This window comes from Oreochromis aureus, linkage group 8 (assembly GCF_013358895.1).
Source record: "Oreochromis aureus strain Israel breed Guangdong linkage group 8, ZZ_aureus, whole genome shotgun sequence".
Classification (NCBI taxonomy): Eukaryota; Metazoa; Chordata; class Actinopteri; order Cichliformes; family Cichlidae; genus Oreochromis; species Oreochromis aureus.
In genome coordinates this window covers 19,619,508-19,640,105 of record NC_052949.1, presented here as the reverse complement: position 1 = coordinate 19,640,105, position 20,598 = coordinate 19,619,508, and the positions used below count along the sequence as shown (strand labels likewise).

Below are 20,598 nucleotides of genomic sequence, written 5' to 3'. Positions count from 1 at the left end.
TAAATGCAGATAGATTGCCGACATGTTGACATCAGTCTGAATGAGTCCCCGTCAATGAGCACAACTAGAGGGGACAGGCTGCCAGCTGATTCTGGCATATTCTGGTTATATTCTTTTTTTTTTTTTTTTTTTTTTAATTATTATTATTTAGAATTTACCAAAAATATAATTGTTTTTAATAGGGAACATAACATATGTATATAAAAGTTCAAAAATATAAGATACAGAATTACGGAGGTTCATACAAATTCGGGACGCCTTCACAAAATGTAAAATTTCCATTTGTCCCAAATCTCTACAAATGTGTCATATTAAAATCTGTTAGAGAATGTATTTTTTTTCCATTTTAAACAACCCATAGACAACCTCATGCCAGTCATGTAGTGATGGAATTTTTACACTTAGTCTTTCTGGTAGCCAGACTCAAAATGCCACATAACAGCTTGGTTACTTTATCCAGTTCATCCCAATTAAAGGGAAGTTGCATACTAAGAATTGTCTGTAAGTCAGAGTGAATCGAAACCCAGTTCCCTTATCATAAAACATACAGTATACTGTTAAGCCTTGTCCTGCCCAGTTTTTATATCTCGCATCTAACTTATTGGGCAAAAAATCTAGATCATAAGCGGACCATGTTAAGGTCCTGGCCTCTTCATTCCACTCATTCTTGTTAAGAAATTGTAACCAGAGTTTTAGAGGCAACTAACTGGTTATATTCCTGTGGTACAGGAAGACCGCTGAGCAAAAATGTAACAGTTAAATGTAAATTTCAGTCTGTGTGGACAACAACAGATATGTGATTTTGACCATTTATCATAGTTAACTGCTGTATTATCAGAAACAGATTGCATGTCATTTCCAACTTGACCACATTCATGCAAAGACTAATAGACTGACTCAGTCTTATGGTAACATTTATGGCCAATTTTAGTGATAATGTTGATTTACTTAACAATCTCATTTTGCTAAAATAAATAAATAAATGATAACTGAATTGACAGAAGTGTATTTTATTGGATAAAACATATACTGACAGGGTTTAACTTTGCGGACATAATTTGCAATATTATTTTATTAATTGTTGCAATACTCATTTCTAATTATTGCAAAATATTAAAAACTGCCATATCATATGATGAGTGTTGTGATATGTCGTATCATGGGATGTCTGGCGATTCCCACCTCTGCTGTTTAAGAGGTGGTGTAGTCATCTGTTTTATTATCATAGTTGTAGATATGTATTTTGAGACTAACTGTTAGCAGCTACACAAATTCGGAGCAAGCCTTTTACATCCCTCTCACTTCCAACTTTATGCTCAAAATGTATTCAAAGAGAGATGTTCCTGTCACACATTTTAGTATAAAACAGTCCTTTTACTGTAACTGACTGGAAAATCTTCCACATAGGATAATCTCACTAAATATACATGAGGTAAAATATGACAAATTACACTGAAGCTGCTCAAACAATGAGGGAAATTCTTTGTGTGGTGTATTTATGAGACCGTAACAAAACCAGTTTTACAAATACTGAATTTAAAGCAGTGCTCTTTTAAATGTAACACAGTGTAATTGTGTGCTGGGCAGTTCTGGACCCTCTGACATCCGATCAACTTCTCTGATAGGCAGCACAATGAGGCCTTCAGAAGCAAAATGGTGGATGATGTTACCCAGAATGCTTTGGACCAGCGACAGGACGAGACTTGAGATGGTTTACTTCAGCTAAAATTACAAACTGGCATCAGATAAATTTAGAGTGGGAACGCTAACACACATGTGACGTGATGGTGTAGCTGTCTTCTGTAAATACATATGTAACATAAAGCCGACTCCACTCTCTCCAACTTTAGACAACTACACCAGCACTGGGTCAAACATCATCTAAGGCGAATCTCAGACACACACATGACCTATAAATGCACAGTCAACACCAAAATGGCATCAGGAATTTTGTAAGGTCACAGGCAGCATGTATGGACTGGTACTTATGCAGTGAGGGTTTTTTTTCTTTACTCTATTTGAACACTCTAAACACTCACATATCTCTTTTTTTAACCTAGTGTACACACACTCTAATAAATACAGTGAAGCATCTTGCCCAATAATACTTTGATGTAGAGGATCCAAGAATCAAACCACCAGCCTTCTGATTAGTGGACAACCCGCTCTACCATCTCAGCGCCGCCTACATAAGGCTGCAACTATTACTTTTAGAACTGCGGATCATTTCCTTTATTAAAGGCTTGAACAAAACAGAGAAGTAATTAAAAAGGGTCGGAAGCTACACAGAGTCCAAAGCCACCTCAACAGCTTCTTTTGTTTAGTTTATTGTAATTTGAAACACAAAAGCAGCAGATACCGCGCAGGGGAACCAACTCATGTTTGCATAAAATATTAACAATCAATCAAAAATTATTTCCTTTCGAGCAACTAATTGATTAATCGACTTAATCACTTGTCGCACACCACTGAGACTCCAATGCTTGAGAGGAGGGGGTGGGGGGAAGGGGCCACAGCAGGCTATAATTGTGGCAGGGATTCAGACCATCAGCGGATAATTGTTAATTATGAGTCGCCTGTGAAACAGAAACGCCTCCGCGACGGTCCTAATAAAAGTGCCACGTTCGTCAAGTTACATATCATTACCCCGATAATCACTTCGATGCTGCGCGCTGAGCGGGGCTCGGGAGGTCCAGCCGGTGTGAAGGACGTCCCTCTGCCGGTGGACGCAGGGAGTGGTCTAACTGGACTACAACTCCGTGTTTGGCTGCTGTTTTTCAGCACCGCTTCCTAAACGGGGCACAAGCGGCCAAAAACAATGACGCGTCACTGCGAGCAACCGGTGACAAAAACAACGGCCCCGCAGTCAGCCCTCCACTCCAATCAAACAAGCCGAAACGCGAACGCTGTTCTTGTTACTCCTGGCCTCGAAAAGGAGTCACAAACAATAGAGATGTTGTCCATATTAGCATAAAACCAGCAGTGAGTGTTTATACAGTCAAGCGCGTACACGCACAACGCACTGCCCAGTTATTCTCCTCCATTCACTTACACCACATTCATATTTTTGTTCCCTCCAGCTCGTCTGAGCTCAATTATTCACTCCTTCACCTACCTACACCACCAACGCCACCCGTACACTTGTGCTATATGAGTATAAATACTATTTGATATGGACCCTCCTACACACACACACTCATCCATTCATAACTCATCCTTTCATCTTTTCCGTCCCTCTTAAGCTCCATGTGTACCACATGAAAAGGAAAAAGCACACACTCACTCATTCACTCTATCGCCCCCTCCCCTCTCTGATCGTTTTCACCCATTCAATCCCTCCTCACTCACTAACCCACTAACTCACCCAGACTGTGGTTAACACAAAAACACACACGCCAGAAGCCCCCCAAAACAAAACCCACTCAGTCCTTAAACTCACCATAAACACACAGGTGGATAAACAAGGGAGAGAGATCATTTATATATCATTCATATATATTTATATAGAAACAGACACGTGAGATATTGTTGCAATCCAGCTAAATGTAATTTTATAATAGTGGGTACTTTAGTGGGTACTCCAAAATGGGCAGAATCCTGCAGTAGCCTACAGTGGAGGACCTCCTCTGTGAAAAGCTGCCTAGTTGTCGGCGTGGTTTTTGTGTGTGTATGTGTGCACCATTTAGTGTGATGCGCAGGAGGACAGAAACTGGTATCCATCCAAAAATTAGTCCCCAATAACTTGGATAAGCACGTCACAAAAGTCGGGTGAGAGCACTACTCCTGTGGCTGTGAGTTTCATATAGGAATCAAAATGGCGTTGCAGGGAGGGACAGTAAACCTGATATTAAAATGAGAAATAATGCAGCAGAATTGTTGCAAAGTTGATTATCTGGGATCTATTTTTTGGCTGCTTTGCATCGGCACCCCAGACCCTCACTATCATGACCAAAAACACACGTCCAACCTGTTATTGACTGTGGTCTGATGCGCCAGTTCCTGAACAAAAGAAAGCCATCACTGCGCCCTATATTGAAGGACTTTGGTTTCGGCTGCGGTCCCCCCTGTGCAGCTGGACTCACACCTGGTCACACAGCGACCACTCATCCGTGACCCCTGTCAGAAACGGTGTGATCAATTTTAAGACCCGCTATCAGAATCCCTGATCTTTGAAGGTGTTGGCAACTTTCCTGACAATGAAGCTCGAGTGGAGACTGCCATAGTGACAGTTATAACCAATTCTGCCTCAAAATGAGCAAACACGGGGAACCCACGAAGCGTGTCACGATCCGAATAAACCCACATTACCGTCCCGAGTGTCACCTGCAACTTGGATACCGTGACATTTAATTTATACGAGGTTTAACAGTAAATAATCTCGACCACGTCACTCAAAGTCAATGGCCGGACTGTGTTAGTTGTGAAAATGTATCCATGTATTAAAAGGAAAAACGGACTCCTGCACTGCACGAACCGCGTGCATCAGCACGAGCATAGATGCAGTTTCGATGTGCGTTGGGTGATTTTGTCCCAGGTTCCGCGTGTTTGGGTCAATTTAATGCGAATTGTGCAAAATTGTTCACGGCACGCGTTACTTCCAGCGGGTTTTCCTGGAATAAAAGTTGTTGGCCGACGCGGACGGAGGACAACGAGTGTGCCGGCGTGAAGCCCAATGTCTCTGCTATCAGCCCGTGATGTTCCGCTCGGTAGTATTCATCGGGAGTTTTTATATTTGTCAGGAGTTGGAGGATGAAGAAACACAAACGGGACGGCGCCAGTTCCATGGAGTCCGCTAGATCAGCTGCTGGCAGTTGGTGTTCTCAATCACGTCCGCAGATAGGCTTCATAGGCTCACTAACGCGCCTGTGGAATAAGACACTTAAACTGATCCCGGGTATTAAAGCGTGACTTTGTGTGGATGAGATTTTTTTTAAATTTATAAGCAGAAATAAAGCAGCGCATTGTCCGATAACCTGGACTTAGAAGGAAAGCTTTATTTCTGACTGCGCGTTTATTTCGCTCTTCTCGACGTTCCTGTGCACAGAGCAGGGTGACACTTACACCTTCCAGGACTTGCTCGTTAACTTACTCAAAACAAAGAAGAAGAAGGAGAAAAAAGTCATCATGACGGAGACATCCACGGCTCCAGCCAAAGCCAAGAAGGCATCCAAGCCCAAGAAGCCCGCTTCTCATCCCAAGTACTCGGACATGATTAAAGCGGCTATTGTTCACGACGCGAGCCGGAGCGGAGCGTCCCGTCAGTCCATCCAGAAGTACGTGAGGAAAAACTACAAGGTGGGCGACAACGCCGATGTCCAGATTAAAATGGCCTTGAAGAGACTGGTGGCGGCTGGGACGCTGCGCCACACCAAGGGAATCGGCGCGTCCGGATCCTTCAGGCTCACCAAACCGGAGGACTCCAAAAAGTCCACCAAGGCGGCAGCGGCGACGGCCCCCAAGCCAAAGAAAGCGGCCAAGCCCGCCAAACCCAAGAAGGTGGCCAAGCCCAAGAAGGTGGCCAAGACGCCGGAGAAACCCAAGAAAGCAGCTGCGAAGAAAGTGAAGAAGGTCGCGAAGAAGGCGACGCCAGTAAAAGCCAAAAAGGCACCGGCGAAGAAACCCAAGGCAGCCAAGCCCAAAGCAAAACCAGCAAAGAAAGCAGCCAAGCCCAAGGCAAAGACACCCAAAAAGGCAGCCAAGACATCAAAAAAGAAGTGAATGGACAATAGCGGAGGCAAAATCACTGTAAATACTTAAGGAAATGTTTTCGTATATGTATTATTTTTGTAAGGTGTCATGCAAACTTATACTGTTTTTACCAGTAGTTTTCTCTCCATTTGCACTATAGCCTAAAAAAAAGCTGTAGAAATAATTGTGAGCATTGTTTTTTTTTTAATTATTGCGTTAATAATAACAATACTGTTAATTCCCGTCTGATCCTCGGTTACTTATAGGCTAGAGTGAGATCTTGCTGATAAGGAAAACTTGTATATACAGTGGAAGTCATGAATAGTTGTTGTTAGTGCACGAGGTCATGCTGAAAATACAAATGTTTCAATGTTGAGCATTGTTGAGCCTTCACAATGTACAGACCATAGGAGGCGAGCGTCAGCAAGAATTTCCTAAAGCCTCTATAGTGGTCATTCAGACTCCATCCTGTATATATTTTTTTCCATGTTCAGACGACTCATGATGTACAAGCACCACTCTGTATTCAGTCACTTTTAAAGACTGCTTACACTGCGACCCAATAAACCTTTGTCATCTTCTAAAAAACAAAAAAGTGTTTTCAACTTATTGCGCGCATGTGCGTAATTCGCTTCGTGAAGCGGATGGATAAAATACTGTGCACATCAAAACTCTAAAGGCTTATATGTCATTTATTTGGCTGCAAGGACAAAGAACACAGTGTCCCCAATTTTGGATGTGTGGATATTTGGGATGACATGTAAACCCTCTTTTCCATAGTATTAGTTATGCACTGGGATTTAACAAAGCCCACCTACGGAAGCCTTAATGAGATATTTTAATCGCATAAGAGCTGATTAAATACAGTGAAACTTGAGATGACTTCAAGTTATAACATGGCAATTTACACTAGGAAGCAATAGTGTTACTTATCAAGTGCAACCTGCTCTCCGTGGGTGCAGACAATGGGTTTGATTTATAATCCGAGTGACATAAAGCACGAAGCCTGCACACAACAGAGCGGGAAATGTGCACAGGAATAAAGGAATAAAGTACTTTAATACAATGAAAATGCAGTTGCATAGAAGGGCAGGGGTATTAAATAACTGGAGGTTAAGGCTTTTTAGTGAAACACACCATTCAAACGCTCCCACATAGAGGACATACAGGTTAACCTGCAGCAACCATTCGCACATCAAACTCAAAATCTATCATATAGAGGGGCTGCAGATCGCCGAGGAGGTGCCTTTGCAGACACACCCATCGCTTGCTGTCCTCCTCCTTACCTGAGGAGCAACTCTGCCATCTTGTGGCATCCTGAAGGAACAAGCGGACTCCTCGTCAATGCAGTCGGCACAGAGGCGGCAGCAGACTGGAGTCCAACTGATGATGAGAGTCAGGATTACATGTAAATGTCACTCTCCACGTGCTGTTATTTGTTGTTATCTTTATATACGGATGTAAGATTGCTGCACTAACCTTGTTTAAAAGCTCCCTGCTGAGCGATCAATGTGCAGCGGACAGACCAGCCAAAGCATGTTGAAACCGGTGTCGCAGCAACGATGAGTAATCTAATTTTCAGTATTTTAACACTTTATGCATGAAAATAAATAAGGTTTTGTGATTAAATTCACAGAGAATCTATTCCTCCTGTGACTCATATACACTCAGATGCCAGATATTAAAAACATCTGCTCTCGCTTGAGCGCTAAAAACAAAAAACTTCAGCAACTACTGAAACTTGGCCCAAAGATAAAAGTGCCAACTATCAAACATCAATAATAATTACAGTTTCACAACATCTCTTTCAACAGTCATGACGTCTACACCCAGTCTGGTCTGGTCTTTTATTAAGCAACTAAAATCAGTAAGAAAACTGTTTTAAAAGTCAAACAAACGTCCAGGGAAAACAGTGGGTTCAGAGCTAAATCAGTCAACAAAACAGGTATAATAATTAAAGAGTCATAGTGGGAAAACAATACAATGGTGGACTCTGTAACACAGTAAAACCATTGGAAGGGTTTTTGGGGGGAGAAAAAAAAAAAAGCACAAATCAAACAGTTAAAATCAATTAAAATTAATTTAACTTCAAAGTGAAATTAACAAACCTAGCAGAAGCAAAGATAAATGACCACATTTTTCATTAAAAATGTAAAATTTTTTAGGTGTGCCTGGTCTCCTTTTAGAGCAGAAAATATTTCCTACATTCTGGCAGAAGCAAATGCAAAACCACCATCTTCCACATGAAAGGAAAGTTTCTTTCTGCACAAAGAGAAATCAATCCCTGCCACAGCATTCCCATTAATACCTCGCTACTAAAAAAAAAGAAAAACAATACTTCATCAGTCCAAACAGCATGCCTAAGAGGAAAGTAGCATGCTACGACTACTCACTGCCGCTGGATTAATTTGGCAAATCATATACGATTAATTTGTATCTCCGGTATCTCAGTCAGAAGAAACAGCAATTCTCATGTGTGGGTTTCAGCAGCAGCCAATCAGCAAGTAGTCTTTGCCAAAATGCTTCACATGCTGCCCTTTGGTTCTTGATTCAGTTTGGCATATTTTGCTTTATGCACGTATATAAAAATCTCTCATCGTTAGCACTATATTGACACTGAGGGGGAAAGCAGTGGGCTTGACACTGCTTTCTTCCTGCATTTCCTCCCCTCTGATAAAGCACCTTTTTGGATATTAACAGTAGCAGTTCTTGGAGTGTCAAGCACAGAAAGGCTACCCACTACTTAGCCTGGACAAACAATGTAAGGCGGAAAAACCTGGGCCCGGCAGCATGGGGAATAATACGATCATCAGCTTGCTGCTGGTGTGACGTGATCAACTGACTTCAAAGTGGAGAAGAGATCAGATGATGGAAATGGCAGAGATATGGAAAGTGTCCTGGAAGCCTTCAGGGTATTAAAAAAAAAAATGACATGGACTTTGTCTAGTTCAAGCTGTGGCGGTTCTGCATCTGGTCACAGAGGTTTGGTCTTGATGGATGGAGCATCAGGCTGGGGGGGGGAAGCCTTTCCAGCTTGTCAGTCATTTCAGTCTGGCAACAGCTCTGTAGATAGCAAAACCCAGAACTGCAACCACAGCCGAGCCCAAAGCCACTCTCAGCCAGAATGTTGTGTTGCTCATGTCTGAACCATTCAGGTGCCTGGAGATTGAAAGGGAAAAAGAGCAATCACAGAGGGTCAGCAATTAAAAAAAAAAAAAAACATGAACAAGCATTAATATTACAAACATCTAGCTTATTTTACACCTTCACCTAGCACCTTTTATTCATTCAGCTTTATATTTTCTACAGTTTTAATGAAACTTTCTCCTGAATACACCCCTAGAAACTCTGTATATCAAAATGACATTTATTTTTTAATGACAATAAAATGTGGTAGATATAACTCTACACTTTATTTAGTATGTGCAGAGCCATGAATATGTAATTAACCCCTGCCTCGACTTTCTGCTGCCTGCCTGCCATCATCTCCCTCTGCACGTGTAAACCGAAGTGATTGTCAGAATCTGTGTGTATGATGTTTATGAAACTGTCATTGGTACTATACAGTTACAGGTAACAAGTGTTATCTAATGTCTGACAGCACTTAGGATATTTTTAATCTGTGCGCAGTGAAAATGAAGGTTTTGCATTATCAAAGGAGATTTAGTTTAGCTAAAACAATATAGGGTTCCTGTAAGTGTATATATAATATATAGAGACATTTCTCTAACCATATACTTCTCTATTAATGAATCTAACATGGGCTCAACCTGGGATGTTCTCCCTGTACCAAAGAACCTAAACGCCCTGAAACAAGGTGACTGAAAACAGGAGGTGGTGACTGAGTGCAGCAGGCTGTCTAACTGAAACATACGGGTACATGGCTGCCCAGGCAAGTCTTGTGTAGATGTTCTTGCTGGTGGAGTCAAGGGACAGCGTGGAGAAGGGCATCGGTGGAGGCAGTCTGTGCTTATAACAGAACTCTGCTGGGGTCATCCCGTGGAACTGCTTCACTTCAGGAAGGTCCACCTTGGAGGCGACCAGCACGCATGGGATGTTGCTTTCCATGTAATGTTGCTAAATAAAAGAAATTAAAAAGTTCAAACAGTGAAAAGCTGAGTTGAGGGAGAAGTGAATTTATATAAAAGGGTGTCCTAATCTAATTCAGATAACACATAACTGAGGTTGTTAACTAATTACAGCCAGTGGGTCCGAATACAAGCAAATTAAATCGCAGTTTATGTTTACGTGTTGCTTAGTAACTGCAGAGTAATTGTAACTGAATCTTTCTTTAGTCAAACAAATATTAAAAAACTAATAACGATGCTGGAAGGATGTCTGTCTCAAGTCTATTTAATATGTTGGACCATCTAACCTCTGCAATTTTCAGCTCTCCAAAATTATCTTTCTGTAATTACATATATGAACGGTAAAGACTGGGAGAGGCTGCAAAGTGAGCTGTGCTGGATTATCAGACAGGGTAACTGTGGGCAAACAGCAGCAAAACACACAGTAAAAGAAGAAGTGATCTTAAAAATTAAGAATGAATAGAAATTGACACTTTATCCTTCAAATGGTCCTGTAACTGACTGTGACTGACCTTGTATATGCTGGCACAATAGTTGAAGGAATGGGGGTCACTGATGTCATACATGAGACAAGCAACATCACAGGAGGCGTCTGACTTCTTCAAGAACTCCGTTTCCACGTCTACCTCATTAAGCTGCAGAGAAGAGAAGGTTGCTCAGGTCATAGTCAGGGTCAGATAGAGAGGGACAGTGATATAAAAAAAACAAAAACCCATGGGAGCTACTTACGATAAGGTACTTTTCCTGGTTACTGACTTGTACAGTATTTATGACATATGGGGAGAAGGCACTGCTGGAATCGCCTTTATTCTATTAAAGCAAAAAAGACACTTTAGCATGATCAGAGTTAATAGTAAAGAGTAGTATTTGTCTATCACAACCTAAGAATGCAACATATGACATTCAGCTCCAGACTAGGTGATGGGGACATACCACAATGTGGCGATCCAAAAAGGCCTGGAGGAAGGCAGACTTGCCTGTCCCTCTTGGTCCAATCACTTTGCAGAGAAATACTGATCTCTGTGTCTGTCGCTTTTCTAGGTCCACCTTTTTCTCTCGTGTCACTTCACATATGAACAAACAAACAAATAAATCACAAAACGGGCCAAAACACTGACATGCTATTTTTTCCTATGAAGCTGGTTAGAATTCAACTGGCTTAGCTGTAAGAGCACCACCGATGCTCATCAAAAGAAAAAAAGTTAAACATTTCAGATGTTAAAATTCTGGGAAAAAAATGTGTTCTACATTTTTCAGATAATTGAAAACACAGAGGTACAAGGCAACACCTGATATTAGAAAGCTCTTAGCAGAAAATGTTACTGCACAAGTTGATGGAAATAAGACTGAAACACAAGCGTTTGTTTCAATTCAGTTCTGTTGTGTTTTTAACTGTTTTTGTTTTGATCACCAAAACATAAGATGCCAAAAGACCAGCTTGTGAAAACAGTGTAGAAATTACTCAAAGATAAACTGGTCAACACATGTATTTGCTACTGCCCCCATCTGATAATCCACTCTAGATGTCTTAAAATGTTTTGCCGTATTTCACATTTGACAAGAAAGTTGCTGGTGAGTGTAAACCTTGAGTAAAGTGACCTCTAGTGGTTGTCAATACCCGTACACCTAAACACTGCATTTGATTGTAATGAAGTGTAAAGCTTGAAGTTTTTGCTCAAAGCAACCAATAGAAATAGAGCCAAGACTTTAAACTTTAAAATAAATTTATCAGAAAAGATAAATAAAATGAAGAAGTTATATATATATATATATATATATATATATATATATATATATATATATATATATATATATATATATATATAGAGAGAGAGAGAGAGAGAGAGAGAGAGAGAGAGAGAGAGAGAGAGAGAGAGAGAGACTGCAAGACCAGACTGACCAACCTGTGCACAGCCTGGATTGATTACAAGAAGGCCTATGACTCAATGCCCCACAGCTGGATACTGGAATGCCTTGAATTGTACAAGATCAACAGGACCCTAAGAGCCTTCATCAGGAACTCAATGGGGATGTGGCGTACAACACTAGAGGCCAACTCCAACCCCATAGCACAAGTCACCATCAAGTGCGGGATCTACCAAGGAGATGCTCTGTCCCCACTGCTGTTCTGCATAGGCCTGAACCCCTCAGTGAGATCATTAACAAGACTGGCTACGGATACCGACTACGAAACGGAGCGGTTGTCAGCCACCTCCTGTACATGGATGACATCAAGCTGTATGCCAAGAGTGAACGAGACATCGATTCACTGATCCACACTACCAGGCTATACAGCAATGACATTGGAATGTCATTCGGACTGGAGAAGTGTAGTCGGATGGTAACAAAGAGAGGAAGGTAGTCAGAACTGAGGGGATTGAACTACCAGAAGGCAACATTGCAGACATAGAGGACAGTTACAAGTACCTGGGGATCCCACAGGCGAATGGGAACCATGAAGAGGCCGCTAGGAAAGCTGCAACCACCAAGTACCTGCAGAGGGTCAGGCAAGTCCTGAGGAGTCAGCTGAACGGTAAGAACAAGATCCGGGCCATCAACACCACGCCCTGCCCGTGATCAGGTACCCTGCTGGGGTAATAGGCTGGCCAAAGGAGGAGATAGAAGCCACTGACATAAAGACAAGAAAGCTCCTTACCATGCATGGAGGGTTTCACCCCAAGTCCAGCACCCTGAGGTTGTACGCTAAGCGGAAGGAAGGGGCCGGGACTGGTGAGTGTCAGCACCACAGTCCAGGATGAGACAAGAAACATCCACGAATACATCACGAAGATGGCCCCAACTGACAGCGTGCTCAGTGAATACCTCAGGCAGCAGAAACCCAAGAAAGAGGAGGAAGGCGAGGAACCATCATGGAAGGACAGGCCCCTGCACGGTATGTACCACCGGCAGATAGAGGAGGTGGCTGATATCCAGAAATCCTACCAGTGGCTGGACAAAGCTGGACTGAAAGACAGCACAGAGGCACTAATCATGGCAGCACAAGAACAAGCTCTGAGTACAAGATCCATAGAGGCTGGGGTCTATCACACCAGGCAAGACCCCAGGTGCAGGCTGTGTAAAGATGCCCCAGAGACAATCCAGCACATAACAGCAGGGTGCAAGATGCTAGCAGGCAAGGCATACATGGGAACGCCATAACCAAGTGGCCGGCATAGTGTACAGGAACATCTGTGCCGAGTATAACCTGGAAGTCCCGAGGTCAAAATGGGAGATGCCCCCAAGGGTGATGGAGAATGACCGAGCTAAGATCCTGTGGGACTTCCAGATGCAGACGGACAAAATGGTGGTGGCTAACCAACCGGACATAGTGGTGGTAGACAAACAGAAGAAGACGGCTGTAGTGATCGATGTAGCGGTTCGAATGACAGCAATATCAGGAAGAAGGAACACGAGAAGCTGGAGAAATACCAAGGGCTCAGAGAAGAGCTCGAGAGGATGTGGAGGGTGAAGGTAACGGTGGTCCCGTGGTAATCGGAGCACTAGGTGCGGTGACTCCCAAGCTAGGCGAGTGGCTCCAGCAGATCCCGGGAACAACATCGGAGATCTCTGTCCAGAAGAGCGCAGTCCTGGGAACAGCTAAGATACTGCAAGAGGACCCTCAAGCTCCCAGGCCTCTGGTAGAGGACCCGAGCTTGAAGGATAAACCGCCCGCAGGGGCGTGCTGGGTGTTTTTTTATATATATATATATATATATATATATATACACACACACACACACACACACATATACATACATATGTGTGTATATGAAAATCACCAATGGTGTGCCCAAGGCACAGAAGCCACAAAGAAGCCACACGAAAACCCCTGATGACATGGAGTTATTAAGAAGACTTCCATGAATGATTCTGCTAACATGGCTAAAATCAAAGTACACAAAGAGGTTACTTTATTTATTTAAAAAAAATCCAGATTTCCCTCTTAAAAAAAACAAACAAAGTAAGTTCAGGTTTTCTTGCACAAAAAAGGCTGACTCACCAATGGACATCAAACTACCTAAAAGAAAACTAAAACCAGCACGCACATAGACAATACTTGTCTATGTACTTGTTTAATACTTGTAAAATGCTGCTGTTATTGTATATATATTTATATTTCTTCATACATTCTTATATATTTCTATACTGTGTATTGTGTATTTTGCTGTACAGTTATTTTATTTTAAACTTTAATTCATATATATTTTATCTTATTCCTTCCCAGCTAAATTTACCCTTCATTCTAATTTGTGTTGTACAGTTATTTTATTTTCAACAAATTCATATATATATTTTATTTTATTCCTTCCTAGTTAAATTTACCCTTTTTAATTTTCATATTTATTTCCTATCTTATTCATAGCCCTTTCTTTTTTCCTTAGGTCACGAGCAGTTGTGTAAGCATTTCACTGCATATCGTACTGTGTATGACTGTGTATGTGACAAATAAAAAAATTTGAATTTGAATTTGAACAAAAAGTCTCTTTGCAAAAATGAAAGATTTTTGATGTTTTCCTGACAAATATGTGTAACATTACATCACACTTCCTTACAAAACTGTTCTCAAACTGCCCACAGTGTGTCTGCAGATATCTTTAAGTCACATCCTGTCATATACTGTCACGAAATACAAACATCATCACTCACTGAGTTAATGCCCAGTTACTTTGCCATGCAGAGAGTGCACTATGCTTCAACCCATGCATCCATAAATGTATTGAAACACATGCAATTTATAAACTTCCATTTCAAAGTGAACCATTAGATCAGATCAACATGCACAAGCTAAACTTATTCAACAGCATTAAGACTAATCTTCCTATAGAGCTTAACATATGAGAATTACATTTAAGAAGTACTGATATCTCCCATGTGTCACAGTAATAATGCCTTTTATTCACCATCCATGTTAAACACACACACAAACACACACACACACACACACACACACCTGCGACTGCAGCAGTCTGTGAGTCCTGTTCAGTGAGAATAGGGTAGCCTAGATATCCTAGGTGCTCCAGGCAACGGTGGATGTCAAGGTATGCAGAAAGCCTGTGAAGGTCATACGTGTGCAGACAATAAACTCCTGGAGGTGCATTAAAGTGTAAACCCAGAGCTTACTTAACACATAATGTCAATAATTTACAAAGAAACTTACGTCCACTGACAGAGGTAGCCGTGATTTGAGATGTAGCCCTCATTTGTGGTTGGGACAGTCATGTAGACTTCAGGACCCCATGGCATGTAAGGACATACGCAAAACAGGTTTCTAAGCTCTTTTGGTGACAGAGCGGAGTCCTTATCCTAAGAGGGAAAGCAACGCACTTCTTCAAAACCAGAATGTCAGTAACATAACAGCTCATCTGGCTCACAATCCATTGCAGTTCACTTTTTATTACGACAAATGTTTTGAGACCCTATAGATGGTCACCGTGTTTTAAATTCTTATCAATACTGTAGGAGTAGTGAATCCTGTGAATTGTGGTTGGATGGATGGATGGATAGACTCAACATAGTATGAGCTACCATTTAACAGGGAGATCATGTTTACACTAATTTTACTGTGCAGTGTGACACGAGACCCTTTCAAACACTCACTGCATTCTATTAATCGATCTGGCTTCATGTGTTAGTGGCCCCCTGTTTATTTTTCATAACAAAGCTGAGACAGCAGTCATTACAAAAATCTTATGTACCTCCTTTAACACAGAACTGAATCCATACTGTCACATTAACAGCACACATAAAATTACAGTGAGAGAGAACAAGAGCCAGTTTGTGCACTTTTTGTTGTCAGAGCCATATAAACATTCAATTTACTAAACCTAAGTGTGTACAGACACTTTCCCTTGACTACATACATCAAATCTTGTGCATAATAGACAAAACTGCACAAGTACTGACGTACCTTCCAGCATCAAGGTCAAGGAAACTTTTTACGAAACCCAGAGGAATCTGAATTAAAGTCAATGTTACATACCCCATGTCTGAATAGAGCTCAAGACTCAGACAACTGAACTTGCTACTTACTTCATCATACTTGTCAAACAACTGCTGGATGAACTGGTAACCCTGATGATTGAGCTCTGTGGTGCAGCCTACAGGAACTCTGAGTCTGACAACAGAAGAACATTTAGATATTTCAATATTCCTCTGACTAATGCAGAAAAGCAAACAAAGTCAAAACCACCTGGATGAACAGGATGACTGAGATTACTGTAACTGTACAGGAGCAATGATGTTTTCAGTGTAATTATATGGCCCACTGGTTTACTGTGGCCTTCAGCAATGTTATGTTTTAGAATGAGACAGGATGCAGGCACTACACATACTCAGGGTAAAGGTAATCATCAGTCAGCTCAAGGTTGTCATCGTAGCCAAACTTCCTGAGGATAGTCCATGTGGTTTCATGTCGGCCCCTCTGAATAAATAATGTATTAAGGAACAAGAAACCTGAAAAAAAAAAGAAGAAAAAGAAACGTGACACCATTAGTTGAATACGGCCCTCAAACAACCTGGTTTAAGGTTACACGCTGACATTCATAACTTTTTATTTAATTATTTTTTAACCATTTAGGGTCAGGCCATTGTCCTGGACTCCATCGCTGGTATTCTTCCAAACTACAGTCTTTACATCTTCTAAGGCTTGTGGTGCCAGAGGATTCCCAAAACAGGATTTCTACATGAAGATATGTGTTTTTAGTAAACAAAGTGACTTTTTTCTGAAGTAAAAGCTGAGAAAACATCTGATTTGTTTATAATGAGCACCTGAAAGCTGTTGAGTTCAGCATCACTGAGGATGCGGTCGTTGTCCTGGTCAGAAATGTAGAATATTCTGGTGAGGGCTCGGACACATGACGGTTTTAGCTAGAGATAAACATTAGATATAAAATCAATTAATTTGAATGTATGCGTGTATACAAGTGAAGTGTTTCAGACAGGAAGAACCACACCTGGCATGCAGTTCCAAATAAATAAAAAAATAAAAAAATTGGCTGACCTGTTTGTCCTCAGGGTCATAAAGGGGAGCAGTGGGGTGCAGAACTGCCTTCTGTGCATAATAGAACAGCTCTGAAATGTTTTTTAGGTTCTTTGCAGAGCACTTGGAAAAAAGAGACAAAGTGCAAAGAATGGTTCAGATATCATTGTCACAGAAATCCCAAAGGCAGATAAGGTGTTCATGTGTAAATATTTTTATGAATCCAGGCGAGTCCGGGTAAAATAAGCAGGTGTGTACAGATAGGAGAGATTAGATCTGTGTGTGTGAGTTAAGTTTCACCTCAACACATGTCTCAATCTCAGAGAACTGGTTCATGATGGGAAGAATGGTTTCCATGGAACTCCCACAGCGCAGATCAGATTTGTTTCCCACGAGGATGATGGGAACCCTGATGTAGCAAACGGAGACAGAAGAACTTTCAGCACAACACCGTCGGGACTTATTAAACACATACATCACAACCTAAGCTCCGGGTCACTTGTGGGATTCAAATACTAATACTCGCTCCACATTTTGGGAATTTCACTGATGCGCTCAGGTCCACTTTATAAAGTGTCACAAGAAGCTCCAGTTCCCAGATTACAATGTTTGCCAACATCATATGCAAACAAACACTGTAAAAGAGTGCAAAGTTCAACAGATTAGAGGACACCTAGCCGCAGACACACACACGCATGCACACACACACACAGCCTCTAATACCTACTTGTTTCCCTTCTCTGCATCTCCGTTGACTAAAGGTATCCATTTGGTTTTAATCTGCAAAAAGAAAAGGCGGCATGTAACACATGTGCGTGGGATCACTGTACAGTATGACACAATACAAGACAAACAGTAGTTTACTACCTTGTCTATTGTGTCCTCATTGGTGACATCATACACTACACACACCACATTAGCCTGTAAGGGGTGTAAAAAGAAAGTTAGATCTTAATCCAAAAAACTGACAGCAGACTCAGTTCAAACGGTTTAAATGATTGCTACTTTACACTCATCATTTCAAAGACAAACAAAACAAAAACTAGAACAACAACAACAACAACAAAAAACTTTAAGTACTGATTACATTGTGCAAGAGTGCATATATGTACCTGGAGCCAGAGAAAGGAAAACGATCAGTCTGATGTTTTATGCCCCTAGCTTTCATATTTTTATTCAAGGCTGCTTGATTTGTTCAAAAATATTCCAACTCTTTTCAACCTCTGATTTTAATTTTTCCATCAAGTTTGCAAAGGTGCACTACAGCTGGAAATAATCACATTTATTATGTTCTCTTGCTGCTTGCTGCATTTACCTTAATGATCTCATCTCTAAGGACCTCGTCACTCTGCTCTTTTTCTGTTGAAGTTGAAGATAAACATTCATCTCAAAGTCATGCCATTCAGACACAAGTGCACAATTTGCAACTTCAACAAACTGCACACAGTGTACAAGAAGAACAAATCAATGGTGTAATAATGATGTGCTACCTGAGTAGTCCACTATGTGTGTGGGAACCTTCTCTGGAGTCACATCAGCAGGGATGGTTATCTCTTCAGCTCTGGGGGGAACCTGTTAGAAAATAAACATCACACCCTGTATTAACTGAATTAATAATCATAAACTACTGTTGGATGCAGCCATAATAAGACTCTGGTCATAAAAAGATGGATATGGTCAGCAACAATAAGTAGGCCGTGGTGTTTAACCCATGCTCAATTTGTGTCAAGCAGTACGTCAGTAAAATACCCCCCACATCATTACACCACTGCTAACCTGAGCTGTTGATACAGGGCAGGCTGGTTACATGCTTTCATGTTGCTTACACAAAAATGCGATTGCCATCCAAATGTCACAGCAGAAGTCGTGACTCAGAAAACTGCGATTATCCAGTTGTTGTTAGTCTGTGGCAACTATACCCTCAGTTTCCTGTTCTTAGCTGACAGGACTTTAGTGTTCTACATAATGTGCTTTTAGCTTTACTTTTCTGCATACCTTGGTAGTAAAAAGAGGTTATTGGAGTAACTGTTACTTTTCTATCAGCTTGAACCCATCTTCTGAACCCTGGCATGAACAGGATGCCTAATCTGAGAACTGCTGCTCAGTGGATATTTTTTTGTTTTCAGACCAACTCCCAGAGATGCTTGCGTGGGAAGATCAGATCAGTGGTTTCTGAAGTACTCAGACCAGCCTGTCTGGCACCAACAATAATGCCACGTTCAAAGTCACTATAATCACCTCTTTTGGCCATTGTGATGCTCGGTTTGAACTTCAGCTTGTCATCTAGAACATGTCTACGTGCCTAAATGCACTGAGTTGCTGCCATTTGATTGGCTGCTTAGATATTTGTGTTAGTAGGCAGTTGAACAGGTGCACCTAAATAAGTGAAGGAGTGTACATAGCAAGAAAAGGCAAATGTTTAGATGCTTAGAAAGGCACAGCAGAGGTGAGCTGTGCTTACAGTTACCTGTTCAGGGAACTCCTCTCCAACCAGAGACATGATGAGAGATGTCTTCCCCACTTTGGCTGTCAGAGAAGAAAATGAGAGGATGAAAGGCGCTAATGTAGCTCTTATTTTGATAGCACCTAGTTATAAAGTAGTTATTATGCAGAGTGACCGCTTCATAAAGCTCACTTAATTGAAACGTGTTCACTTAGAAGAAAGCATGATTATATAAAAGACATACTATTGTTTGGCAGCTAACTGTTACTCTGTTTTACCTTTAGTTAGTTTATATGGCTCCTTGATGACTGTGTCGACCGTTAGAGAGTACTGATGTGTTAGCTTACCTAACTCAAAGCAAACTTTCCAAAATAACAATAAACGGCCAATAAAATATATTTATGTTTTGCGCAGTGTGGCTTAAAACTGTTCATTCAGTCAATAAGATAAAAATACATAAAATAATAACGTTATTGCGATTACTCCGTGCTAGAAACCAGCAGCGCATTATTAACTGTAACTTTGCAATCAAATATTTTAAGCTAGCGAAATATAAACGACAGACAGGAAGTATATTGTACCAACATAAAACATATATTTTTATATGAGTAACTTCTTTCTTTTTAAAGACACTTATCGCCTCTTGGCATGAGCAGTAACCCAGGACATATTCAACTAGCAGTCAAAAAGTTAGTTAGCTACGGGAGCTAATGGCTGCTAGTTGCTTAGCTTGTGCTCGGCTGTCAGTGTGAATGACTTACGTTCCCCCAGTAAAAGTATCCTGACGTCTTGCTTCATGTTTCCTCTCTCTCTGGAAAACAGTCAGACACGTCGCGGCACTAAAGTGACATCCACCATTCATTTGAATGTCAAATTTCTAGCTTAAAACAAACGTGTGCCTCTCCACAGCGATATGCAGCCAAGGTGAAATCATATCTTTCCGGTTCACAGAGGAGACTGTGAAACCACGCCCTCTGCTGGGCACAGGCCAGGCGTTACTCACTGCACTGTTGTCTTTGGATTTACTGCACTGGATCAGGGTTTGTTTGCTCAATTACACACTGAAATCACAGGGAATACACAACAAGTGCAAACAAGAAAAAAATAATATCAAACATGATATGTGGTTTCACATCAATCTGTGTTCATCACTCCCAGTTTAGCATTTTTAATCAAATTTTATCCTCGCAAATATAAATACATGCAGCACATCATTGGGGTCTATATTTTATTATTTGTCCCATTTATTGTCAGTCAATGCTATAATTAGAGAGTTTGCTTTTCATTCATTAGAAATTTATTTTTGTAAACAGACTAATGTGGGTGTAAAGATGATTGGATTTTTTATTTTTTTTTTTCAGAACAAACTGATGAAAAGCCCCTGACAGAAGTGGTGACTA

General features: G+C 41.1%; 2 protein-coding genes across 2 annotated transcripts; one reads left to right on the top strand and one right to left on the bottom strand.

Annotated features, from left to right (window-relative positions):
* Positions 1 to 4,865: 4,865 nt before the first annotated feature.
* Positions 4,866 to 6,283, top strand: LOC116319928 (histone H1.0-B). The gene has a single exon (XM_031739395.2). It carries the CDS (start codon positions 5,125 to 5,127, stop codon positions 5,716 to 5,718), a length of 594 nt encoding a protein of 197 aa, XP_031595255.1. The 5' UTR covers positions 4,866 to 5,124; the 3' UTR covers positions 5,719 to 6,283.
* A 1,238-nt stretch (positions 6,284 to 7,521) lies between these two features.
* Positions 7,522 to 20,153, bottom strand: rhot2 (ras homolog family member T2). Its single transcript, XM_031739306.2, has 19 exons — positions 19,960 to 20,153; positions 19,223 to 19,281; positions 18,246 to 18,327; positions 18,071 to 18,114; positions 17,623 to 17,676; positions 17,483 to 17,535; positions 17,056 to 17,164; positions 16,777 to 16,878; positions 16,545 to 16,643; positions 16,347 to 16,455; positions 16,109 to 16,229; positions 15,807 to 15,891; positions 14,935 to 15,080; positions 14,728 to 14,828; positions 10,710 to 10,840; positions 10,506 to 10,586; positions 10,289 to 10,411; positions 9,563 to 9,765; positions 7,522 to 8,847 (listed from the first exon to the last, which is right to left on the bottom strand). Exons 1-19 carry the CDS (start codon positions 19,994 to 19,996, stop codon positions 8,730 to 8,732), a joined length of 1,857 nt encoding a protein of 618 aa, XP_031595166.1. The 5' UTR covers positions 19,997 to 20,153; the 3' UTR covers positions 7,522 to 8,729.
* Positions 20,154 to 20,598: the final 445 nt, after the last annotated feature.

What these genes read in the sequence shown, in the direction of transcription:
- LOC116319928 (XM_031739395.2), top strand. Translation starts at nt 5,125, where the DNA reads ATGACGGAGACATCCACGGCTCCAGCCAAAGCCAAGAAGGCATCCAAG.
- rhot2 (XM_031739306.2), bottom strand. Translation starts at nt 19,996, where the DNA reads ATGAAGCAAGACGTCAGGATACTTTTACTGGGGGAAC. An exon ending in ATGAGGACACAATAGACAAG is followed by an intron (nt 17,536 to 17,622) that starts GTAGTAAACTAC and finishes TTCTTTTTGCAG; the next exon opens with ATTAAAACCAAATGGATACC. An exon ending in GATGATTACCTTTACCCTGA is followed by an intron (nt 15,892 to 16,108) that starts GTATGTGTAGTG and finishes TTCTGTTGTCAG; the next exon opens with ACTCAGAGTTCCTGTAGGCT.